The following is a 26,764-nucleotide window of genomic DNA, read 5'->3' as shown; positions in this document are numbered from 1 at the left end:
TTGACAAAATCCTATTCTTCCAATTATCCCAAATTTCACAACAATGAAATTAAATAAAACTAACTACTAATTTATTATTTTAAAATAAAAACATTGGGTTTTGATTTAAAAAGTTAACTTTTTAAAATATATAAATAAAACAAAGCCAGGTCAATAATAATAGTGTGTCATGTCAGTATCATTTGGTCATTTCAGCTATCCATGTAACAATTTATTTAACGTCGTCTAGCCAACTTAATGAGAAGGTCTCAATTGATTTAAATTTTCACAATTAAGGACCAATTTGAGAGACTTTAGAATGATGACATATCTGAGACGATCATGCACAAACAGGGATGTCGGAAATGATTAAAAAAATATATTAACATTCATCTACTTTTTAAAAATGAAAATTGGATCCAACAAGTCTGTATCAATCGGATAGGACCATTTCAATCTCTAGTCACTATTAACATAATTTCTAAACACGCCTGGAGAAATTGAAGAAAAAACACAACGTGTTTGGTAATTTCTTTTTATCATCAAGGGTTTTTTTATAACGTAATATAGTGATTAAATTATTTATTTTTAAATAATACAAATTAAAAAGGTTTACAAATAACAACAAATTTGATAGGAGCTTGATTTTGAAAGAAAGATTAAAAAAAATGATGATAATAAAATAGAGGTTTATGAATGAATAATAAAAGTTAAAGGTAAATTGAGTGGGAGTGAGAGGTGGGGTGAAAAAGGAGAAAATTGTTTGAAAGGGAAAAGCAAAAGGTTATGGTTTTATGAAAGAAAGGAGCAGAATGAATTTGGCAACATGTATTGGAAGGTAAGGTTGCACTCACACATATGAGCATGGCTATGTGTCTCCTAAAAGAACCAACAAATCTGGGTTTGGGTAACAAAAACTAGATGGATCCATGATTTTGTAAGGAATATGAATAAGGATGGGTGAGTTGGTGAGCGTTGTGTGTGGTGAACTGTCGCCATTCCCCACCACATCTCTCCATTAAACGACACCTTATTTTCGTTTTCCCGACCCCTGTCATGTCTGGCCCCACCTTTGTCTCCTTGTCGTTTGGAACGCGTTTCTGGGTCCTACCACACTCCCCCTTCTTTCTCGCCTTTCCTTAACTTCTTCTATTTCTAACCTTTCCTTTTCTCCCTCTTCTCTCTGTAACTATTTATTTCACCTTTTCCTCACACTGATGTTTTCATTGTCTTTCTTATGTTTTCATCATCTATCATGATTATTTTCAAAATTAAAATTTATTACTAATATATACTTTTGATACATCCTCTCATCATTTTAATATAACTAAATGATTTAACTTAATTTTTTAACTATGCTTACTTTAATATATATATATATATATATATATATATATATATATAATTATAATGTTTTATAAAAGAGCTATACAATACAAAACTATATACCTTTGCAACAATTATTTCCTAACAATCATTAGTTGTCATTTAATTGATGTCACAAGCGGATAAACTATAACCAAACACAAAAAATAAGATAAGGTATAGTGATAATTTACAACTTATAAGTTTTAAATGAAATAGAATACACATAGCAACTCAACGTGTAACTACATAACTTTCACAAATTATATAATCAACAATCAAGCATAAAGGCTCTCATAACTCATTCATATACCAAGAACCACATACATAATTTCTGGAGGACTAAAGTATTAAGTATCACCCTGAGACTTTGCTTCCGCCTTTACTCAATCACTCTTACCTTTTAAAAGTTATAATTATAACATATATGAGTTGCTTCCCAATCCATAGACCATGACAGGATAAATTTAGTGTCTTTCCTAAGTTTGACTATTGTCAACACTCTAGATATGAAACTCCATCGACTCTCACAAATAGTTCTTTTCATTTATATGAATTTAATTACTAATAGAGTAATGATGATTTAATTTCAGTGCTTGTCCTCAATACACCCCACATAAAACCAAGTCATTGTAGTATTCTCACCCTAAGAATAACTACCATAACATTCCATTCATATGCACCTTAATTTAAAATAAACACTACCAATTTACATGTTAATAATTCATCATTTTATTTTAATTTAATGTTAATAATTCATCATTTATTTTAATTTAATGTTAATAATTCATCATTTATTTTCTATTTCATTAGCATAATATTCAAATACATTATTTCCAATAATTACATCAAAACGGTGAAACATATGTTCTGATCAAATACCTTTAATCAAAGATCTCAACAAGAAAAATAAAGATTCATATATATAGGACCATCTCTCTAATTTTCAGCTTGGTCCAATGGTTAATGAAACAGAAATTCTTATTTTCTAAAGTTGACTTGGAATAAGAAACATAGTCTCGTCCAATGAGAAGTTGGCTCACCCATCGAGAACACATCGCTACATCTTTGCCAAAACCAAATTTAACACTCACTAAGTGAGAAGGCCTCTCCTTCTTCTTTGTTAGAAACAAGTGATTGGCTCGCTAAGGAGCCTGCATAACCCAGACTCCTAAAATTACATAACAAGGGTACCTTGGCTCTAATGAATACTTTTTTTCAAGTTAAAAACAATATCAATTCATATAAAATGACTCATTAGAAGCAAAGATACCACTTTACAAGTGCAATTCAAATTTCACACATTAAAGATCAAGTTAATATGCAACTCATATCTCACATTTAATCGTTTTTATTCATCATACACGCTCAATTAATTATAACATACTAATCTACAACAAATTTCACCCACCCAATTTTCTCATCAAACATCATCACTCATTAGAATTCATATACTATTAATACAATTATAAATTAAAACTAACTCACATGGTGTAGAGAACATCGCCCTTTACTCAAAGTTGCTCTTAGAACTTTAGTTCTCACACATGTTTAAACTACCTATCTAGACATTAGATCAAAGATCTAAACATACCATTACAATCACAACTACATAAATATACACTTTAATATATTTTAAACCACATGCATGAATTATTAAACCCTGTATGCCTCAAAATGCTCAATTAAACAAAAAACAGAAAGTAAATTTACTTTTTTGAGATTTTGATCAATGAGAATTATAAACCCCTATACCGTGAATTTATATGAGGCCTTTGATAATCAAACGATAAAAATTTAAGAAAAAGACAAAAGAAGTTATAAAAAGTATTTATAAAGAGATTATAACTTTTATAAAATAAACTCAATTAATATAGAATCTATTTAAAGTTGAATTTTTTATTAATAAAATAATACAATCAGTGAAACTAATACTCTTAAATTGTTTTTTATGTTTTTAAACTTTCGTGAGTTCAATGTTTCATAAAAATGTGTGATTTTAAAACTAAATTTATGTGAATATTTTACAATTATAAATAATAAGATATTACTATATACATTATTTTCAATAAATATTAACATATCTTTTATAAATTCAATAGTGTTTATTGACTGTAGAATTTAATTATAATATAATTTATTTAATCAGAATACATGATTATAATAAATTTTAATTGTATGAAGAAACATATATTCTACGGAACGCAGCGAGTAAACATGTGTGTGCGCGTGTTTGAATCAAGCTTATTTATTAGACTGTTTTTCTTTAATAAATAAGATCGGTTGATTTTGTGACTTTTTCTCAATTTATTTGGTCAAACAAATAATCCAACATGTCTGGTAAACTAATTCCAAATCGGGTAATCATCTATTTAATTTATACTCAAATTTCGTACTAAAAATAAATTGAAAAAAATACTCAGTAAATATTAAAACATGAATAATAGAAATTTAAAAATAATAGAAATAATTGTAATTTAATATTATATACTAGATGAATTTCCTTATAATGAATCACGGAAACTAAAAAGTAAAACTTTAATAATTGAATTTATTCTCAAAAGTAAAAAACTGCTTGAACAAGCAGAAACATTACATATGAAAAACAAAAAAAAGAAAAGAGGAAGCTATTTCTAGCACATAACTTTAATAAATGAAAAGAGAGAGTTGTATGAGGCACGTGGTTAGCGACTTTGATTGAGCAAACAAGAAAATGTGGCTCCCGAATCCTGTGGTGTGTGGTTTAGTGCATGTCACGATACGATAGAAGGGAGGGTGAGAAAATGAGATGTGATGATCCAATGACAATGCTGCAAATATGCTTGATTCTTGACAGAGTGTAGAGTGTAGACAAAGAAAAAAACTTGATAGAGAATCTAGAAAGAAGATGGAGAAAATATAAATATATAATAATAGTAATAAAAGTACAATCAAGTTAAAGCAGAACATCGATGGAGGAACCGCACAAACCAGACCAGACATGTGGGCCCATACTGCCTAATGCTCTTTCCCCTTTCTCTCTCTCTTTCCGACACACTCTCTCATTTCCATCAACATTCCCACCTAACCGTTTATTATACTCTTCTTCATCTTCTCCAAAAATTCAATTTTCCTTCAAATTCATCCACCCTTGGCCTGTTCTTCCTCAATTTCCCAAAAAGATAGATTTTTTTTGGTTCTTACTGGTTGTGTTAGTGTTGGGTCGATGTCAACTGTGTCCAAAGATGACAACTTGGTGCTGTCTTCGGAGGACTCTTCTTGCCCAGAAGAGTCTGAGATCGAATTGGGTCTTGGGTTGAGCATCTCAGGCCCTTCTAAGTCTTACCACCATGTCCACGCTCATGCTCCTTCTTCTTATGCTAGGATTTTCACTGCCAGGGCTTTTCCTTCTTCACCATCACCATCACCATCACCTTCCTCTTCTTCCTCTTCCTCTCCCAACATCACTGCTGGCACCAAGAGAGCTGCTGAATCTCTTGTTGCAAATAATCGTCCCGGGTAAATATATATGTTTTATTCTTAATTTACTTTACCTATCTTTGTTGTCTTGTTTTGAAATTGGATAGGTTACCTCTATAATTTTTTGGTTCCATCTTGTTGAATTTTTCTCTGTTATGGAACTATGTATGCTGGGTTTTAGGCTGCAGTCTAAGTTCACCCCTTTTAATTTGTGAATTGATGGATCACATGGTGTTACTCAGCCGAAGGAATTTGAAGAATTGGACTGAGTTTGGAAAGTTCAAAGACTTACCGATTTAAGGAGTTAATGGATTAGAAGTGTACTTGGTGTTTTTGATTGCTTTAATTTTACTTTTTTTAATATTAATATCTTAGTACGGTTACCTTTTAGACCAATTTTTCTGTTTGAGATATCGTTTTGTATTGCCACAATCAGCGGGAGGGTTTGATAAATAGTAAGTAAGGTGATGATAAATGTAGTGGTGTTTAGAAGTGAGTATTTGTATGTTTATGATGATCTAGATTCACTAGGTTGCTCAGATGTGGGAAATTTTATACCATAAATTCTCAACGTTGGAGTCTTTCATTCTTGTGAACTCTGAAGAGCAAGATTGCTATGATTTTCCTTTAACATAACTGAAACTAAATGTTATCGACATCTATGCTGGTTGTTTCTTTAACCCAATTCCATCGATAATTATAAGATCTAAGAAATTCAATCTAATGCTTGCTCAAGAGTTTCCTTATAGATAGATCCAACAACCTAAAAAAAACAAGGCCAACTGCAGTACTTAGTTCAAGCTCTTGTAAAAAACGATGGTATGTTTCGTCTGCTCTGTGGATCAAAATAAAGCAGATGCGGATCTTATGGAGTTGGAGTTTACCTATTTAATGTGTGAAAATGTACAAAGTTATTGATTAGCAACAGCATAGATGAATTGTCCCCGTTTTACTATTTCTAAAATAACTGGTTTGCATTTACTCTTTCTCAACCAATATTTTTCTAGTTCTTTCACTCATGGAGGTATCATTTTTGTTGTGATTGAATTTACCGAACAGTCAAGTAGTTGGATGGCCTCCACTTCGGACGTATAGAGTGAATAGCTACAATATCCATGCAAAATCAACAGAAGTATTCAACTCAGTGCCTGAGAAGAGTAAAGGCAACAATACTGTGGTAAGGAAAAGTGCTGACAATGGCAATGGTAACAACATTAATGCCAAAGAAAAAAGACAGCTCAGGAGTTCCCTGTTCGTCAAGGTAAATATGGATGGAATACCTATTGGGAGGAAGGTTGATTTGAGCGCTCATAGTTCCTATGAAACCTTAGCACAAACGTTGGAGGACATGTTTAACGAATCAACCACAGTCACCACTTGCAAAGGTGAGTTTACTAGTTGTTGGTCATTATATTCATAATAAAGTGAATTTGTCTCCTTCAGGCTTTAAGGGTGTCCTGACATGTTTTTATGATCATGAGATTTTGTCTGCATAATGAATATTTTGTTGACTTTGTATTGTTTCTTTTCTGTGTCTTCATAAAATATGGCTTTGTTCCTCTTTTCTCAACTAAGTTCTAGGCATATCTTTTGATTTACTAAATTTTATATTCTGAAGTTTGGTGAAAAATTAGAAAACTGAGAAGCATACGTGGGATGCATTTTGCACAATGTATCGTAATAAAGGGGGTTTAAATACTATTCTTCCTTTCTCATTTCCCCTTTTTGGTATTAAAAATAAATTTATTTTTTGTAGTCCTTTTCTTCAGGCATATCTCATTATTAGCTATAAAGTATTACAAAACTTGAAAAAGATAAGAAACTACCAAACAATAACTTGTTTAGGATTATCTCAACTGCAGTTTCAAGATACTTTTAGGAGTTTTCATATAGCAATTATTTCTTTCTTTTCCCAAACAGTGACATGAGACTATACCAGAACTTGATGCTAAGATTTTATCATTAAAATAATTCTTGCATGTAATTTTTTGTACTACTCTCTTAAGCATTTTGTTTGTGATAGATGATACCATTTAAAGCTTTCAGTGGTTTATATTACTTCTTTCCACTAAGGGTATTGACATCATTTTCAATAGGAGCAAATGGTGAGGATCATGGAATTATTATTGGAGGAGAAAGGCATTCAAAATTGTTGGATGGATCTTCCAAGTTTGTGCTCACTTACGAAGACAAGGAAGGAGATTGGATGCTTGTTGGGGATGTTCCTTGGGGGTAAGTGTCCTCTCTTGTTCTTCGTTATTAATCTTATTTAACTTAGTGTCTGAAGATTATTCTTGTATGAATATTTCCTGTTTATTGTCTAAATTCATATACTTATTAGCAGAATATTAAGAGTAATTTAGATATCTTAACGACAATATTAGGATTTTCTCATTAAATGTACATTAATGTTAGATGAATAAGATCCTCATAAGGTGGAAGTCGAATGAAAGGTAGGTTTGAACCCCTTAGCCATAGTCTTTCGGACTATAAGGCCATGCAAAGGTCAAATAGGCCAAACACTCGTCGAATATTTTCCAACACCCTCATCGAACTTCCCGACACCATGTCTTCGATTGAAAAACCTAGTAAATGCTGTTATGTGACCAATTTCAGTTCAAGTAGTTAACATCGAAATATTATTTTTATTCATCATTCATTATTTGTTTGGTCTCAACGAATGGGAAAAAAATCGCAAGTTATTTATAATACTACATGTCCAATCTCAACTTAACATGAATGATGCAAAATGATTCTAACTTGAGCTTACAAATAACACGAGAACTTATCATAGTTAGAAAACGGTATTGAAAGAGAACCATAGGAACATAATAAAAATACAACCAAAGGTCTTAAAAATAGTGCGACGCTCTATTGGGACTTGGGCTTGGCCCCCCAAATTAAGAAGTTCTTTATGATCCAAAGCACACTTAAATTATCTGAGTTAAGTTCAATTAGATTTTGAACCATAACTAAATTTTAACATTAAATTTTGTTAGCTATAGAAAAAATAGTTTTTCGTTACATTTAATTAAAGTAATACTCCCGCATTCCTTAATATAGGATGTTTATAACATAGTCTGTTAGGTTTCTGGGTTAGATGCCTAACTTTCTCACAACACCCACTCACACAAAGGCACACAAACAAGAAAGAACAGATGAATTGTATGTATTCACAACAAAGAATATCGAGTACAATGATGATTCGGGAGCCTAATACTGCTCACAAGGTCCAAGACCTGTCTATACAAAGAATATGACTAACTCCCTTCTAACAATGAATAAAATGCTATTTATACAAGACCTCCCATCCCGCCTTTCCTATCCCATCCCGCCTTTCCTAACTGCTCTCTCATTTCCTCTTCCTTCTATCTTCTTACCTTAGATCCTATCATTACACCTTGCTGCAAAACAACCTTGTCCTCAAGGTTGGAACAATGAAGTTTGAGCCCATGGCATTGTTATATGATCTTATCATAAGAAGGGAACTCGCTGGCTACTACCTGCAACTTTTGGTCTGGAGGTTTGGGTGGTGGTTGAAATGAGAGACAAAATTTATGGGACCATTTCCGTGTCTGCATTATTTCCTTGAAGGCGAGGAGCTTCTTATTCTTCCCTGTAAAATAACTTCTACCGTTCGGCTCTCTTCCCACTATCTTTATACCGTTCGGCCAATGACTGAGAGACCATTTTGACTGTAAGACCATTCGGCCATTGATTCTGCCCCTCTGGATGTTCGCCACCCACTCTCCCTCCAATATCCTCCTCGCGCCGTCGTTGGTTTCCGTTTGTGGAAGCTTGACTTCCATATGATTGTCCTTCGTTGTTGTGAGCCCGCGCCCCATCATCCTCATTATTTCTTGCAGGTCTCGGCGCACTGCGGCAGATTCCGCCTTCATCCCTTCCATCATAATCTTCAGAGCCTCCAATTGACCCTCCGTGCTTCCCTCCATCTTCGATTCGCCCCCAATTTGGATCCGGTAGTTTCTTGATTACTTCTTGATCCTGGAACCCCACTTCAAAACGGCAGGTCGGATCAATTTGTTAGGTTTCTGAGTTAGAAGCCTAACTTTCTCACAATACCCACTCACACAAAGGCACACAAACAAGAAAGAGCAGATGAATTGTATGTATTCACAGCAAAGAATATCGAATACAATGATGATTCGGGAGCCTAATCCCCCTCACAAGATCCAAGACCTGTCTATACAAAGAATATGACTAACTCCCTTCTAACAATGAATAAAACTCTATTTATACAAGACCTCCCATCCCGCCTTTCCTAACTGCTCTCTCATTTCCTCTTCCTTCTATCCTCTTGCCTTAGATCCTATCATAATCACACACATAGATACCAATGTACCAGATTAGCTTAAGTATTAATGACATTTAATACTCATGTGCATAGTGGTAAGGCTTCTTATAGCCCAAACCACTATAGTATCTCATAACTATACGAGGGAGTACCTGCTGGCTTTTGGTGCGATTTTATGTCATATTAGGACTTGAATAAAGTCATCAACTTAATATTTTAGATAGGTTCATGCCTTTTTTCTTTAACCCGGAGAAGTATTTCATGATTGCAGTTTTATGTTAGCTTGTATTTTTTCTATCTTACCCAAAAATAGGGATCCTGTGTTTCCGTTCTTTGATATTTATGTATATTGTTTTTGTCAATTTGCAATCAGGATGTTCCTTAGCTCGGTGAGGAGGCTAAGAATAATGAGGACATCTGAGGCTAATGGACTTGGTAAGCAAATGCATTGTTATTCCAAACTCAACTTACGCTATATTTTTCTTTTGCTAATGTATACTTGTCTGCAGCACCAAGATTCGAAGAAAACATCAGACAGAAATGCAAGCCCATATAGATACTGTTTCCATGGCTAAGGACACGGGGAGCCTGTCACTTTAAATGTAACACAAATAGAAGAGAAAAAACAGAAAGAGAAAAGTAAAGAGATACATACTGCAAGTATATTGAGAATGATCAAATCTTGCACTTTTGTTTAATTAATTCAGTTTGTTTGTTTGTTTGTTTGTTTAATTTGGTGTCTTTTTCTCTGCCTCATCATCACTTGGAGGGTGCTGGCATCATAGGTTTTCATGCAACATTACTAATCATACAAGGCAGACTGCTTCTTAGTGTTGTAAATGTGGAATGTTTTCTAACTTTCTCAGCTATAAAGTTTTGATTGATTGTACTTAATTTCCTTGGTACTGTAATTCAAATTTCAGTTGAATGACTACCTGTTTTAGAAACTGACCAGTACCATAATTTTAATATCGCACTCATTGAAAATTGTGAGAAGAATAATGCTTTTAGTGCAAGCCTCGCAATAACTTGAAGCACAAGTCATCTCTCGGGTTCACAAAGAATAACTGCGGGAGTTTTGATCTAAAGTCTTCATTTCTAGATATTTGTGGCACTCATTTTTGATGCAGATGGATCTTGATTTAGACATGGCAAAAATGATTCGTAAATAAGAATTCCATTGACTTTAACCAATGAAAAAGTATGTTATTTGCATACATAACCAAATACGCATGACAAAATGAAACAAAAGGGGAAATTATACGCGTTCTATTGAAATGATGGTAGGTACAATTACTTTTTATGGTTCTCATCTGACTGTAATACATGCTTCATCATGAAAACTACAATACATGGTAAATTCCTTGCAAAAGTTAATCCATCTTGATGTAGATATTTTAACACCAATGACTTGACTACGAAATTACAAGAAATTCACAAAACTACAACTGTAAGTACAATTAAAATCTGGTAGCTGGCCTGGAAAACTTCAAATTTGGTTTCTAAAGAAGGCCATTAACTGCCGGTGTGCTAATATTAGCTGGCATTTCCTTGTTAGCTGAAATTGTTTCACTGCTCCTGCCACTTTTTCTCCTAGGCTTTGCCTCTCCAAGCATCATTCTAACATCCCTCATGGAGGGTCTGTCCTTGGGGAACTTGGCAGTGCATAGAAGTGCTATCTTGAGAACTAAAATCATCTCTTCTTGAACATACTTGCAGTTTCCTACACTCGGGTCTAATGCTTCATGTGCAGATTTTTTGTCTATCTTCCTTCTGATCCACCCTACTATGTCTATAGATTCTCCAAACTCGGGTTCTAAGGGCCGCTTTCCAGTCAGAAGCTCCAACAGAACCACTCCATAACTGTAAATGTCAATCTTTTCATCCACTTTCAAGGAGTATCCATATTCTGCCAATAAATCAGGGAAATGATTACAATATAAACCTTGTAAATTTAAGAAGTACGAAACATTTATTCGCAAATAAGAATGTTGGCTGTCTTTCTCTTCTATCCTATTTTTCTGATAGAAAGCTGTGCTTTTTAGGATTTAAGTAACTAACTGACTCTTTAACATGCTGAAAATTGAAAAAAATAATAGTCATTAACCTGAAAAGTACACATGAACTAGTAACTCACCAGGGGCAATGTATCCATAAGATCCAGCAATCATGGAGACTGTTTCATTCTTCCGGAGCATCATCTTAGCCAACCCAAAATCTGCTATCCTTGCATCAAGATTTGCATCAAGCAGTATATTATTTGACTTTATGTCTCGATGGATAACAGGTGGATGACAATCATGATGAAGATAAACAAGTCCTTCTGCAATTCCTAGAGCTATGTTATATCGGGAAACCCAGTCTACAAGTAATCTCCCAGCTTGTTTACCATGCAGAGCATCTCCAAGGTTTCCATTGTGCATAAATTCATAAACTATCATCACATCAGCGTCATTGTAAAGAAATCCCAGTAGTCTAACAATGTTCCTATGCCTTAACCTCCCTAAAAGATTCACCTCACCAACAAGGTCATCACTGCTTCCTACTTCGATATCAGATCCTGATCTCCACAACTTCTTGACAGCCACGATTGTACTAGATTGTGGTATCTCAGCCTTGTAGACAACCCCAGTCGCTCCCATACCAATCATATTTGTATCCTTAATGCAAGATAAAATGTCACTACTTGTAAAATCAAGCCTCTGAAAGGCCATCAATCTCCATGGCCACCCCTTCCTACCCTTATAAAATCTTTCCTGGAAGCACAATCCCTCAGTGTACCACCTTATGTATAAAGATCTTGCTACCACAGTCGTAACCCCAATGGCTAGTATAGATGATATTCCAATGATCCATCCTACAATAATGTGCTTTGGATATGAATTCCCACGCCTTAACGGATATGCAGAGATTTGGACACATGGGGGGAGGACAGCACCACACAAGCCAGCATTCCCCGCAAGATCATTTGGGTTTATTGTTCTTAGCACTCCGTTTTCTGGGACAGGACCTTTTAACTTGTTGTGCGAGACGTTGAATGTTTCCAAAGCTGGAGAGCTACCAAAGTTTCCAGGTATTTGACCACTCAGAGAGTTGTTGGCAAGATCAAGAATGGCTAATGTAGGCATGCTTGCTAATGCTTTTGGGATTTCACCCGTTAATTGGTTATTCTGTAGGTTCAAGTTTACCAATTTCTGGCATGATGCAAGGCTTGCTGGAATGCCTCCAGAGAGTTCATTTCGTGAGAGATCAAGGACACCTAGTGAGGGACAATCCTGGAATTCGTCTGGGATTTCACCTCTCAAGTTATTGTTCGAGACAATTAAAGTTTGCAGATTTGAAATGGAAAGAATGTTTGAAGGAAGAGAAGAGTGGAGATTGTTTGTGGAAAAATCAATGAAAGAAAGGGATGTAGAAGAACCAATGTCATTAGGAATTCCACCAGTGAGACTATTGTTTGCTAATTCTAACCTCTGAAGCTTCCTAAGCTTACCAAGGCCCACAGGTATTGTCCCAGAAAGAAAATTGTTCTGAATTCGAACACGGACAATTGAAGGACATGTTGATAGGCTTGCCGGAATTGGACCCATGAAGGCATTATTGAAAAGTATGAGCTTGGTGAGATAGCCTTTGGTGCAAAGAGTTTCTGGAATCTCACCGGAAAGCAAATTAGATGATACATCCAACCACAGCAACGGTGAATTCTTGCCAAGGTTTCTAGGCAATGACCCTGACAAGGAATTGTTCCATAGCTCAAGCACCTCAAGTTGAGGCAAGTCTCCAAGGCCAGAAGGCACAGGACCAGATAGCCGGTTGCGCATTAAGTTCAGAAGCTGTAAATTCTTCAGCTGACTTATTTCAGCCGGTATATTTCCTGATAACATGTTGTCTGACAGATCCAGCTGCACCAATGAAGTCATGGTGCCAATTGTCGGTGGAATCTTGCCTTCTAATTTGTTTTTGTACAAGAAAACTGTATTCAACAGTTTGAGCTTTCCCAACTCGGCTGGAATTTCACCACCAAGATTGCCTTCTGCTAAATCAAGATACTTTAACATGGTGAGATTTCCAAACTCAGCTGGAATACCACCTTCAAATTCATTATATCCAAGGATCAAGCACTCCAGTGATGAAAGTTGGCCCAACTCTCCAGGGATTTCTCCAGTGAGATTATTCCCAGATAAACCGAGGAACTTCAGCCTGTGCAAGTTACTGAAGGATTTTGGAACTGACCCTTCAAAGAAGCTGCCTCTGAAATCTAAAGTCTCCAAGGAAGAGACATTTCCCAGATCCTCAGGAAGAAAGCCAGAGAAATTGTTGCTGGATGCATTTAAGGTCGTAAGTCCCAATGCCTTTCCAAGGCCTAACGGAAAGTCACCAGTGAAGAAATTCTGGCTCACATCAAGAGTCTTGAGTGTGGTGAGATTGGCTATGGATGATAATGAAGAGGAAAATTCGTTGCAACACAAGTTGAGAGAAGTAAGACTCTTTAGCCTTTGTATCTCACTGGACAAAATGCCACTCAGATTCATGCGGGAGAGATCAAGGCTATCCACTTCTCCAGCTGAGTTGCACTGGACACCAGTCCAGTTACAATGAGCTGCATCCTTCCCTTTTGCTTTTACCAACAATTTCCAATCAAGCAGGCTATTCAGTGGATCAATAAGACCTGCTTTTATAGAAAGTAAAGCAGACGCTTCATCATTTGCTGCAGCCGCAAATCCATATGAGAAACAGCACATGCAACAGAAGTAGAAGAAAAACTGAGTTTTCAGCTGCATCTTTGTTGTTGTTCTTTTGTTTGATCAGTGTCTCAGTTGTGCAGCATTTGCACTCTACTGGAGGAGAAGGGTGATCATGTGGGGGTTGGAAAGAACTCTGACAGAGAGTAAATTCTCAAGTTTGTGTGGAAAGGACAAAAGAGGATGGTTAAGGAGTTGATTCCACATATAACAGTGTAGGCTAATGATAATAAAGCATTGATTAGTTGTAGTCTCTTTTAAGGGATTTTCAGGTTAGTGGATTGGTATTACAAGGCAGATAGTAATGTTCATGAAAAGACGGTGAAGCTTTGGAATTATTGGAAGCTCCTCCGACATCAAACATGGGAGAGAATGTGGTCCTCTTATTCAGTTAGTTTCTAATTCTTCCTTTATGTGTAATCATCTTATCATTGTCAACTTGATGATGGAGGACTGATGTGCAGTTATTGTATGTTTTATATATTAAAAAACTGTCATTTCTTTCTTATTTGTTTATTATGAATCCCTTTAAGGCAGTTACATTCTTGATTAAACAATTCAGAATAATGGAATGAAAGAATTTAGAACATCTTCATTGAGTGAGTTATTCCCTTTTGACTTGTTTCTCTAGCTAGGTAATAATAAATAAATTAATACATAACAAATCATCCACTCTGTATGTGTAATTTTTTAACTAATACCTATGCTATATTCATAATTTAACTTATCAGTTTTACTAATAAATAAATGGTTAGATATACGAAAGATAAATTTACTCTCTGGATTATCTTCTTTAATATCAATTATCACCACACTTCCAAGACAATTATTTTATCCAAAAAAAAGTTTTGTAATACCTATACATTAATGTCTCCATTATACAAGATCTGAAGTCATATTAGTGTTTTTCTTTATTAATATTAATTTACATTCTTTATACTCTTATGGACTTAAACGGTACATTGGAGTATCATTCGCAAATAAATTTCATTATGTTATTCTTTTATAACTCAAAAAAAAGTTATTTCTTTAACTGAATTTACAACTTTACCTATACAATTTATGATGCAATTTTCTTTAACTGCATCTCCTACACTCATGCGAGCTCAACGATACCTATATGACAAAATTTATGATGCAATTTTCTACATTAGCATAACATCCAACCATTTTTTTTTTCATATATAAAAAATAGTAAATAATTAATTTTTTTTTTAATTTTAGTATATTTTATATATTTAACACTATTAAATTTGTATACACATAACTACATTTGAGTGAACCTTAAGTGCAATTTTCTCTATAAGTGTGTATCCCACACTCATGTGAGTGTAGTAGTGCTAATGCAGATAAATTTTTATGTAATTCTATGTTACCTCATCTCTCACTATCATTTGAATGTAATCACACCTTTGTTCGTGAATCTCTATTTTGAAACTCTCTACATATACATCTCCCACACCTATGTTATTCTAGTACAAAAGCATGTGAGACAAAAGTTGATGAAAAATTGATTACATGAATCTCCTATATATTAAATATTACATATACAAAAATATTTATATTACTTCATATGCTAGTGTTTATCCAAACTAATTCATTTTTCTATATTCCAAAATTTATTTTTCCTAATATTAGTATTTTCTGTGTAGGATATAGGTGCATCACTTTGTCAAGATTGACTCTGTCTAACAACTTATCAACTTTTTTATTATTGGATGTATGATCTTTATTTATTGATCACTAAACATGTTTGGCTTGACTTGGAGCCTAGTATTTGTAGCTTGAATTTACTCCTTAAGGAATTATTTATATTTAAAAACGCAAAAGAACTGCACTCACTGTGATAATATAAAATATTGTAAAACATAAGCAACTAACTAGTATTGATTTATAAGCATTATAAAAGTCACATCTTAAAATGAATAATAAATGAATCAAGTTACATATGAAAGGATGATAATGAAAAAATAGACAGGCTATAGAACAATCAATCATGCATAAGCAATCAAATATACTTTTAAAATGTTTCAAATGTGTTATAAAAAATTATTTTGGTATTTAGTTTTTTCAACATGTTGGATCGATGTGAAGATACACTTTTAAATGTTTATTACAAATCCAAGTACTCATGGTATTTGATGAAGTATATCATTACATGTCAAAGTTTATTTCCTGTTTGAGTTTGTTCAAGATTTTTTCTTAGTCAAGATTTTGGCATTTCTGAAACTTTGAAGGCCAACTAGGTCATCATCACCAAAAAAAGTACTCAACCTATGATAGAATATACATCAAAAGTCACTTGTTTAATCTTATTTTTCATATGATTACTTATAAATGAGATGATATTAGTTAATCAAATTGACAAGTTCAAACAAAAAACATTGTTATCACGCAATTTTAAAAGTTTATGAAAACTAGTTTATCCTCGTAAAAACAACAATAGAGGAAAGAAAAATTTAAACTTAACAAAATTATTCATATGTTTATAGACATATTTTATTTACATTTGAAACTTGTAGAGTTTGCATATTTACTCATATGATGATGGGATGAAACGAATTTAAGTTTAACTGTGCTCATTTATGTTTTCGAAGTACAAAGCCATACCAATCATCATTCCCGTTACTTGAAGGATATAAAATTTATATCATTCATAGCCATACCTTACATGCATTCGTATCACTCAAATATTTATTAAATAATTTACATACAAACAAAAAGTAAATGAAATATAATATTTTTCAAGCATTAAACGTCATAAAAAAAACATTTTTTTGTTTTCTTCGCTTCTTTTTAACCCAGATAAATTGTAATTATATAAATTTTAAAATAAAAAATAAACCAAAATGTTTTAATCATTAAAGGGAAATTTAAATATTATTTATACGTTGATTCAAATATGCTATATGATTGAGATTTAATCACGAACCAGAAGTTTGGCAGTTTAAGGCAGTTTAAAGCAGAACTTGCTAACTATTACATTGTTAAGGTAACTTTATAACCTCGTTTCATATTTTACATTAACCATAAACGATATCATAACAGAAAGCATCTTGTCATGGTAGTACATTTAATAAAAAAACTAATTAGCTTAGCTGCTTTATTAAGTTTGTTTCATGATTGTTAAAGCTGAATTTATGTAGAATTGGAAGGGTAACTTTCTAACTATCACAAAGATTCAGAAATGATGCATAAATCCAGCAGAATCTTGGTGTACTTATTATTATTTTTTCTTCAAAATCCCAACCAAAACCTGAAAAGCATGTGGTTATGAGAATCTTGAGAAAAAACACTGAAGAAACTGTGTCCCCTTCCCTCTTATTTTGTATCCCATTACAACGAAAAGAAAAGGAAGAGAAATAGGAAAAGTATAAATAAGGAAATCTGAAACATTACCCTTTGCTAATTTAATGGTTTTAGCATTATAAATGCTAATTATTCCTTATGATTAAAAGAGAGAATCTTTCCATGTTACAGGGAGAAGGAAACATGAAAATAAGACAAATTCTACTCTCCACAGAATAATTGCAGAGAAGCAAAAGTAACAAAATTTCGTAGCTCTAGAGTATTATCCTGAAATGAATATGGGGATTGTTTAAGGTGATTTTGTTTGTCCATAGAGAAAGAAGAAGCAAGAAAAACTGTGACAGAGTAGAGAGTAAAGTATTAGAAAAGTTAGAAAAGAGAAGAAAATGGGAGCAAAGTGGTGCACTAAATCAATTATGGTATGAGCCCACCAGCTGCTGCTTCTTTCAGATCAAAATTCTTTCTTTTTTGTTTTTTCACTTTTATCTCTTTCAATATTCACATGCATGCATGTGGAGTGTTGGATTTCAGAGAGTGATCATGTATGTCACTGCCCTTTTTATTATTTGGAAATTGGAACAGATGGATGCCACGTGAAATAGCAGCTTCCTGGTGAAGTACATTTTTTTCCCTTATTATTGGAGAGAGAGAGAGAGAGAGAGAGAGAGAGAGAGAGAGAGAGAGGATTTCATAGCACTGAATTTGTCATATTTTTGAATTATTTGATGCCTGTTCTTTCTCAAACTTATACCCTTTTTTAATAGTGGAAAATGGGAATCCAATGTAAGAGGATGTTGAAACATTGTACCAAGCAAAACCAGAACCAACCTTTCACCATTTTAAAATGAAAAGAAAGAGAAAGCCCATATTTACTGATGGCAAAGAGATTCCAAAACGGGATCATGCTGCTACTAATTTCACATGTTCACTCTTCGTGCTGGAACAGATTATCATTTTCCAAAAATTGATTATCTTTACTTTATGTTTTTGGGCACTATTGATTGAAACTTTGACATGCAAGTGACGTAGCACACTCATATCACCAATTCTAGAATAGTCATTGCTTTCCTTGCTTTCCTTGCTTTTTGTGATCCTTGAGGCATGGTTGATGATCAACCAGAACTGATGCAGGAGTAGGGGGTGTTGAGATCACTCCAACCTTTTTTTTTTGCTTGAGAGTCACCTTACTTGTGTCCCTCTCAGTCTTCTGTAGCCTCCTTCCTTGGTTAGGTTGGTTGGCTAGGCTAGTTAGCACCATGCACTGCACCTTCAATTCCACTTTTGCTTCATTCAATAACTCATTTTCACTGCATCATTCAACTCGTTCTGTTTCGTTTCACTACACTCTGTGAATGGCCGTTCAAGAGCATTTGGAGCTGGCCATCAAAGGTTCAAGGAAAAAAAATACCAAGGTGGTGAATTACTTCATGGCCCAAATGGAGGAAAACCAAATCACCACTTTGTTGCTGTTTTTTTTCTTAAGTAAGCAATTTGTTTAAGTAATGGCTTAATCCTTTCTAAAATTGGCTGACCAAATTACGTTTTGAGTTAATCAATTAATAGACTTTATTTTGGTTTTATTTCAAGTTGTAGTAAGGGCTTAATTGGCCACCTAGTCATCAACCTTTGGAAGACCAAATGGATGCAAAGTTGAATGAATTTTATTTTGAGAGTAGTTCCCAAGTTATTATTAATCAATTATGATTTTTGTCATTTACAATATGAGTTCCACCATGATAAGGATCAAAACACTCTGATAATAAATTATATTGTAATTGTAATCGATTACAGTTGTGTTTAAGAAAAAAATTTCATTGATAATCATTGTAATCGATTACATTCTATATTATGGAAATTAGAAGTCATTTTGTACCTAAACAACTTTTTATTGAAATCAAAAATTGCGAGTGCTTCTAATGACTTTCATGAAATGTAATCAATTACATTTCATGGAAGTCGTGCACCCCCTCCCAACTTCTAATTTCAATGCGTGTTGACCAATGGACAAATGAAAGTCATGTGGAAGGTGTACAACTTCTTCACTTACTGTGGTCCTCTCCTAGCATGACTTGCTATTCTCGTAATTTTTTAAAATTTGGCTATTCCTATAATATATGTACAAATTTTTCTAATTTTGTAAAAAAACAAAATTATTGAGATGGAAGTGATTAGAAGGATAAGAAGAGATCATTCTTAGATCCAGATGCATGGACATGCATAACCAATAATTTCTTCCCTGCTCAGGATGCATGCATGTTGCCCATGGTGGAATTGAGCCGCAATTGCAACAATGTGGAGTCTTGTGCCATGCTTTTAGTAAAGAGTACTACAAGAAGCTTTTATATGAATCACCTACTATTTAAAGCCATCGTCACCACTTCTTGCATGATAACTTGAATGCTAAAATTGTTGTTGGAATAATGTTCTTGAGGGACATGGAGATGGTGCATGTCCTCACCTTTCTCTTCATCAAAGATGACAACATTGAGGGCAAGTACGTGGGTTCCTACAAAGGGGACTCATTGGCTTTGAATGACATAAGAATAAGTGTGTTGTGATATTTATTCTACTCCTTCCAATTTTTAAGCACGTGTGATGATTGCATATACTTGATTATCCCTTCTGAAACACAAGAACAATCTCGAATATAATTATGAATCGGTGAAACATTTCAGATTATACATTCAAGAAATCAATTTACTCTTTTAGAAAAACTGATCATATGAAGATAAAAATCTTGCTGTCGTGATTACCTAAACATTTCCTAATCTTTAAAAAGATAACTTAGTGATTAGAATTCGAAGGAAAAAAGTTAATAAAAACTAAGAAAATAAGTTCTAAAAAAATAATTTATGTTTTGAATAACGAAACTCTTAATAAAATTTCTATTTATATTTTTAATTATTTTAATATTAAAATAAGATGATCTTATTATTTAAACACCATATTAACTCTTAAAACTATATTTTAAGATGACCTCATCGATTTGCAGAAGTGAATGTTTCAATAAATAAATAACTTCTTTTTATAGGTTTAAATGTATTATTTTTACGTGCATTTTATATAGCCTTCGTTCTCCACATCAATAATCTCTGCTTATGTTTTTAACACAAGTCAATGTAAAATATGAAAATTTATATTTTCGTTGGTTTTATCTATCCATATCTATATATAATAGATATAATGGCAATGATTTATAAATTTTATGTTGAAAATATTCAAATTTTAATATAAATTTTCATAATAGTAATTATACTTTTGTAAAAAGTTATACATTTTTTAATATATATATATATATATATATATATATATATATAATATATATATATAAAAGTTTAAAACAACAAACCCACTGCTTTACACAAGGGAACTTGATCAAAATGCTTTTTTTTTCTTTGAAACATTTTACTTTTTAACAACAAAAAAAAGTCGTATTATTTACAAAACTAGCAAGAACTAAAATATTCTTTTAATATCATATCATCTGGAAAATTAATTTAGACTTACGAATAGAAAATTAATAAAAAATTAAAATTGGCTCGAAATTGGTCGATTAAGTTATTCTTTTTTGCGCTACTTGTAACATCTTAAAAATATCTAGAATATTTTTAGATAACAATATTACAGTTCAGTTCTGAGAATAAGTACAGTTATGACTGAACGGCCTTACGAAAATATTACAAAATTTAAGATTTTCAAAAGCACAGTCTAGACCGAACGGTTATCAAAATTACGATAATATCGATCGGTTATACAAAATAAGACCAATCCTAATGACCGAACGGTCCTATGGTTCAGCTTTCACTTCCACTTCTTCGAGGGCCTCTTCTAACAACTCTTCTCCTTCTGCTCACATCCATAGGATGATCATTGCAACAAAAATAATGACCGAACGAACAAAACAGATAAGACAGAAAATAGGGTAAGTTTATGTAATTTAATTAATTCAGTAAAACCTATACTTCACATAAATCTAACATAATTCAATATACAATCATGTAATATCCAATCATGCATTTCCAATCAAAATTACACGTCAAAACATGCAATGACCGACCACTTTACTCTGATTGTCCGAATGTATGAATTTTGTGTAGTTACGACATTTTTGCACCCAGGTGATGTAATAGCTGGGATGCCCTCAACAGCTGCCACCCGAGGTTAGTCTGTTCTGTCCAAGTTCACCTTATGGACTAGGACCTCCTGTCATTCTCACACATGACTTACTCCTCTCTACTTGAGAATGAGTAATCACAGAATATCAGGATAACCGCCAGCTAAGCATAACCACATTCATACTCTACCATTCAATAACCACTCATGAGATATTCCTCCTCGGAATACTCTTTCATTTCCATACCATTCCATTTATATTTCATAATATAATCAAACCGAACCAAATAGAAACAGTTCCCATCTGAAACCAAAACTGAACAATAACAATCCAAAACTGAACAATAACATTCCCCCAAAGACAAGACCGAACGTTTTGAATACTTTCTATACTAACACAGCTGGACACTTAGTGTAAGACCGAGCGATCTTCCACTTAAACACAAAACAGGAACGAACGGTCCATTCTAGATAAGACTCCTTTTAAATCGAACACTCTTATCATAAGTCGAACACTCATGGTAATATTTGGACGTTTACTGGTTACTTAACAGTTACTACAGAACGTTATTTTACTAGACAGAACTTCTAAGAATGTGTCAAATACTAAAGAATACGTATATTTTAGACTTAACTGAAAATCATAACAACTATTGATGAAACCTAAAGACTTAAACCGAAACCTACAAGCTTAAACTGAATACTAATGGGTTGGACAAAATACTATGGGTCTAGGCCAAAGACTTTTGAGTTGGGACCAAACACTTGATAATATAACCGAACGTTTTGTAAATAAATACTCACTCATATTAACCGAACATACTAAGAAACCGAATGCTAGTACAAGACCGAGAACTACTAAGACCGAGTGTCAGTACAATACCAAGCACTACCAAGACCGATCACTGAAATAACGGACATTGCTTACAAACTGAGAATATTTATCATATTGAAAACTTGAACTATATTGAATATCTTATCTAGGATGACTACTAAGTGAAAATGTAACACTATGCTTGGACCGAACGCTATATTCTATTATAGATAATACAAGACCGCTCGGTCATTAACTGAAGTTCTACTAAAGAAGAACTCAGTTAAGACCGAACACATATAACAGAAACCGAACGGTCACGAATGACTCTCAACGACAAGTAATAATTTTGCAGAATACTACAGACTTATGATCAAACCCTATTCCTACCCAGTTCACACCATTTATCAATCATCAACACCTTCAGACGAACATGCAGGAAGACCAATATTTCTCTATGCATGACTTAAGAATCTCAAGATCTAAATCCAAGTCTCCCATCTCTTTTAACTAGAGTGACAGGATCTGGTTTCCTTCCTGCTAGATTTTTCGAGACAACTTTCTTCATTGCCTGAATTGCTTTCTCCGTATCATTATCTGCATGATAGCCACATGCCACTCGGTCCCACGATCTTCCATCTAATGGCTTGCCACCATCCAAAAGCCTTTGATTTAGGCCTCAGCCTTATCAAATTGACCCCATTTAGAATAAGAACTCATCATTGAGATTCCCATTCTTCCAAAATCTGCTCTGCCCCCTCAATGTCATCCAGCTTTTCTAAAGAGCTCAACATACATATGTAACTTGAGTTGCAGGAATTTTTAAGACTTTTGAAAACATTTCAAAGCCTATAAACCTCATCATTGTTCCCAATAAGTGCATACATAGTTTGAATAGATTCATAAGCAAGTCTCCTAGTCTTGCCTTTGGCTAAATGCTCTGATTTCTTTAACTTGGCCGTGACCTACTCAATTTTATGTACTTTCCTATAAGCATTTGCTGCATTACAGTATGTATACCAGTCCACAGTTTCCAAGGGATCATCTTCTATTTGCATAAGTAACTTCTCCATCTCCTCCCTCATATACCAATGGTTTGATTTAGACTCTTTTACTGTACAACTACTTAAAATGACACGTAGAGGTAACAAAATGAGTTGAATGCCAAATAAAAACCTCAAACACCTTTTGTTTAAATAAACAAACAAGAAAAAGATAGAAGGAAATGAATAATTATATAATTAAGTTAATTGTAGTTATAGAATATGAAAAGAGGAAAGATCCCAATAATGCAAGTTCAAACTGTACAGCAGTAAGAGTTGGCCAGACAGTCGCTGCCTAATACTAATTTCTGATTCTCGATCATAATAAGTTAACTTACAATAGACACAGTTGAAATAGACAAGTCGGACAGTCTAAGTTGGCCAGACAGTCAGTCCCATGCATTCTATAGACACAGTTGAAATAGAGGTGCAATTTGAGTTCAATGGAATGCAACATTTCATCAAACAGTTGGTGATGCTGTTATGAAAACAGACTAAGAAATCCTATCACTACCCAAGTATATGAATAACCTCCTCCCTGTTTTAATGCTTTTATGTAGACAGTTTAATTAAAAACTCATTAAACACTGAAATAAGTTTATTGCAAGATCATTGTAAGGCTTACTGAAATAAGCCTTCTGATGGGTCTCTTATATGATGGTGATTATCACATAAATCCAAAGAAAGGAGTAATGATCAGATAAAAACTTCTGAAATGACATGTTGAATATACATACCAAGAATATACATATCAATTTTGAAGCATATTTGAGAGATTTTCCCAAACTAAATCACCTTTCTTATACTACATCTGCCATTGATGTTTTAGTTTTTTTTTAACGAGATCCAATAAATCAAAGATTAAGAATAGAACAGAGCTTTGAGTAAATAATTAAGTAATTAAATATAGAATTTGGAGTTTAATGGAGCATTTTGGGAGGCGGTGTGGGAACAATAAGGCATGCATTATGAGGAGAAAGATGAAGATACCAGTTTAGGAACATGGAAAGAAACTTGACAAAGAGCTCCATTTCTTCAATGGAAGCAAGTGCTTCTATGAAAAGAAAATCGGCCCCAACATTAGCAAATGCGCTGCACCTGATGAGCGCTTCCTCGAAGGACACGAATTGTCGATCATCGGTGCAGGCCATAATCACAATATCGGAGCCGCTCTCTGCTGCAGCAAGTGGAGGTGATTCCAAGGGAGGGCCAAAGAAAGGAGGCGCACGAGGTGGAGGCTAGGGTTCTACAGGAGGGCCAATGCGGAGGAGGCGCGTGTGATGGAGGCTATGGTTCTAGAGGAATGCCAGTGCGAAGGAGGAAGGCGCGGTGGAGGCTACAGTTTCAAGGGAGGATCAATGTGGAGGAGGAGCGCGCGGTGGAGACCAGGGTTCCAGGGAAGGGTCAATGCGGAGGAAGTGTTTGCGGTGGAGACTAGGGTTTCAATGGAGGGCCAATGGGGATGAACGCGAGAAGAACCTTCTTTGTGAGTGAGATTGAATGAGCGAGACCGAGAGAACGAAACTTATTCTCTGTGAGGGAGAAAATTTTTTAGGGAGTGAGCGAAGAATAAGGAAGGAATAAGCGTTTTCGAGTGAGGCAGACTTTCAATAGCGATGCAGTGAGAGACAACGAAAACTGGGTCAACAGTGCACAGATAATTAATTGTTTTAAATAATTAAGTATTTTTAAATTCCTAGATAAATTTTTTTCACTAACATAAAAAAGTAAGGGTGTTGATCCCTCCACCGTCACAGTATCTTCTTCATCTTTCCAGATTATTTTAATTTCAATTTTATTCTCAAATTAAAACCATTTTATTTTTACTATTTAAATTTTTTTAATTAATTTAAAAATTTTATTTCTACTCATTTATTTTTACTGGATAGATACATCCCCTCATTTCTCACGCATTCTACTCTCTTTCTCCATTTCCGTTTCACTTCCTCTTCTTCCCTATTTCTGTTTCTCAGTCATTTCCATTTCTTCGTTATATCCATTTGAAAGAACAGATACATTATGCGAGAATAAGTTAAAAGCATACTGCAAAACAATAACTCCATCAGGAAGTAATTATGGAAGCATCAATCACAAGATAGGCATATTAGAATTGTGCTAACCTCTCGATTAAATATTTTACACGTGGGTGGTTTTCCTTCCAACACCTTTCAGTAAAAAAGTCCAAAAGAAAATCACGATTAAATACCATGAATAAAACCACTTTCTTCTTCACACAATCTCAATGGTAGGTACAACTCAAACCAAGCTAACAAACTACACAGACAAAGCTTAATCCAAACCTCACGAGTTTGCAGCTCGAGCTCTTCCATTGCAACAACACCAGCACCACTGGCGGCCTGGTAGGTACTGACAACCATTCATGACGCCTACAGTATTCAAGCATGACAAGACAAAGCACATGATTACAAAAAACATATATATCTGCATTATATATAAACTAGTATTCTTTCTTAATTTCTAACACTTAACATTTTTAATCAAAAGATCACTTTTAACAACCAACAATATCATTTTAAAACATTATTGAAATTAAAGAATATTCTGATTTACAATATAAGAGTAGATTGAAAAGGCAAAATTTGACCTTAGCTCGTCGATGAAGAAGGGTAGCGCCCATCAAGCAAATAATGGTGGAGCAATTAGGGTTCGCAATGAGCGCGCCTTTTCCCGTTCCAGCTTTGATGTGTTGCATCGCTCCGGGGTTCACTTCAGGAATAACCAGCGGCACCTTCTCGTCCATCCGAAAGGCGGAGCTATTGTCCACCACCACTGTCCCCCGATCCACCGCGGCGGGGACGAACTTCTTGCTGATGGACCCGCTGACGCTGAAGAGCGCGATGTCAACGCTGTTGAAACTATCAGTCGTGCGCTCCTCCACGACGTAGTCCCTGTCCTCAAAGGTGATGCAGCGGCCGGCGGAGCGCTGTGAGGCCAGCATTTTGATGGAGCGGTAGGGGAAGTCGTGGTCAGAGAGGACAGAGAGGAACTCCTAGTCGACGGTGCCAGTGACGCCGACGACGGCAATGCAGTATGCTTTTAACTTATTCTCGCATAATGCATCTGTTCTTTCGAATGGATATAACGAAGAAACGGAAATGAGTGAGAAACGGAAATGGGGAAGGAAGGAGAGGAAGTGAAACAGAAATGGGGAAAGAGAGTAGAATCCGTGATAGATGGGTGGAGGTGTAGTCCGGTAAAAAAAAATGAATAGAAATAGAATTTTTAAATTAATTAAAAAAATTTAAATGGTAAAAGTAAGGTGGTTTTAACCTGAGGATAAAATTGAAATTAAAACAATTTGGAGAAGTGGAGGAAGCATGGTGTGGTGGTGGAGGGAGAATACCCAAGAGTAAGAATGACAAGACAAAGATAATAGGATAAGAGAAGCTTTACTCCTTCTACCACCACGACATACTTTCTCCACTTACTCAAATTCTTTTATTTTCAAAATTATCCTTAAGTTAAATGTTAAAACTTTTTTTACTTCTACCTCGAATTTTTAATTTATTTTCCAAACTCTAATTTTACCTTATTCATATTCCCTGAATGGAGTTGATGCACTCCACCTCCATGTCAACTCAATATTCTTCTACCTAGTTGTATT

At 34.3% G+C, this 26,764-nt stretch overlaps 3 protein-coding genes and 1 pseudogene across 6 annotated transcripts; 1 reads left to right on the top strand and 3 right to left on the bottom strand.

Annotated features, from left to right (window-relative positions):
* Positions 1–4,301: 4,301 nt before the first annotated feature.
* On the top strand, positions 4,302–10,012 carry IAA11 (indole-3-acetic acid inducible 11). 2 transcript variants are annotated; one of them, XM_047317471.2, is made up of 5 exons: positions 4,494–4,842; positions 5,863–6,188; positions 6,900–7,035; positions 9,492–9,553; positions 9,628–10,012. In XM_047317471.2, exons 1-5 carry the CDS (start codon positions 4,550–4,552, stop codon positions 9,672–9,674), a joined length of 864 nt encoding a protein of 287 aa, XP_047173427.1. In that variant the 5' UTR covers positions 4,494–4,549; the 3' UTR covers positions 9,675–10,012. The 2 variants fall into 2 exon arrangements, with proteins under 2 accessions (XP_087952285.1, XP_047173427.1); XM_088096159.1 differs by having other exon boundaries at positions 4,302–4,842; positions 9,492–10,012.
* A 353-nt stretch (positions 10,013–10,365) lies between these two features.
* LOC124841230 (uncharacterized) lies at positions 10,366–14,263 on the bottom strand. The gene is made up of 2 exons (XM_047317470.2): positions 11,256–14,263; positions 10,366–11,027 (listed from the first exon to the last, which is right to left on the bottom strand). The coding sequence occupies exons 1-2, from the start codon at positions 13,897–13,899 to the stop codon at positions 10,621–10,623; spliced, it is 3,051 nt and encodes a 1,016-aa protein (XP_047173426.1). The 5' UTR covers positions 13,900–14,263; the 3' UTR covers positions 10,366–10,620.
* Positions 14,264–20,754: 6,491 nt separating this feature from the next.
* On the bottom strand, positions 20,755–24,134 carry LOC148194401 (pentatricopeptide repeat-containing protein At2g20710, mitochondrial-like; annotated as a pseudogene).
* LOC124841234 (uncharacterized) lies at positions 20,755–26,490 on the bottom strand. 3 transcript variants are annotated; one of them, XM_088096823.1, is made up of 4 exons: positions 25,745–26,490; positions 25,440–25,526; positions 25,260–25,304; positions 20,755–21,015 (listed from the first exon to the last, which is right to left on the bottom strand). In XM_088096823.1, the coding sequence occupies exons 1-2, from the start codon at positions 26,096–26,098 to the stop codon at positions 25,518–25,520; spliced, it is 363 nt and encodes a 120-aa protein (XP_087952949.1). In that variant the 5' UTR covers positions 26,099–26,490; the 3' UTR covers positions 20,755–21,015; positions 25,260–25,304; positions 25,440–25,517. The 3 variants fall into 3 exon arrangements, 2 of the variants coding, with proteins under 2 accessions (XP_087952949.1, XP_087952950.1); XM_088096824.1 differs by lacking the exon at positions 25,260–25,304; XR_015781625.1 differs by lacking the exons at positions 25,260–25,304; positions 25,440–25,526; positions 25,745–26,490 and adding an exon at positions 24,130–25,249.
* Positions 26,491–26,764: the final 274 nt, after the last annotated feature.

This window comes from Vigna umbellata, chromosome 8 (assembly GCF_029865625.1).
Source record: "Vigna umbellata cultivar VRB3 chromosome 8, Vumbellata_1.0, whole genome shotgun sequence".
NCBI lineage: Eukaryota > Viridiplantae > Streptophyta > Magnoliopsida > Fabales > Fabaceae > Vigna > Vigna umbellata.
This window is presented reverse-complemented; position numbering and strand designations above follow the sequence as displayed.

Coding starts and splice junctions, on each gene's coding strand:
- LOC124841234 (XM_088096823.1), bottom strand. CDS start 26,098: ATGCTGGCCTCACAGCGCTCCGCCGGCCGCTGCATCACCTTTGAGGAC.
- LOC124841230 (XM_047317470.2), bottom strand. CDS start 13,899: ATGCAGCTGAAAACTCAGTTTTTCTTCTACTTCTGTTGCATGTGCTGT. Junction 11,028..11,255: donor TTATGGATACATTGCCCCTG/GTGAGTTACTAG, acceptor ATTTATTGGCAG/AATATGGATACTCCTTGAAA.
- IAA11 (XM_088096159.1), top strand. CDS start 4,550: ATGTCAACTGTGTCCAAAGATGACAACTTGGTGCTGTCTTCGGAGGAC. Junction 6,189..6,899: donor CACAGTCACCACTTGCAAAG/GTGAGTTTACTA, acceptor CATTTTCAATAG/GAGCAAATGGTGAGGATCAT. Junction 7,036..9,491: donor GTTGGGGATGTTCCTTGGGG/GTAAGTGTCCTC, acceptor ATTTGCAATCAG/GATGTTCCTTAGCTCGGTGA.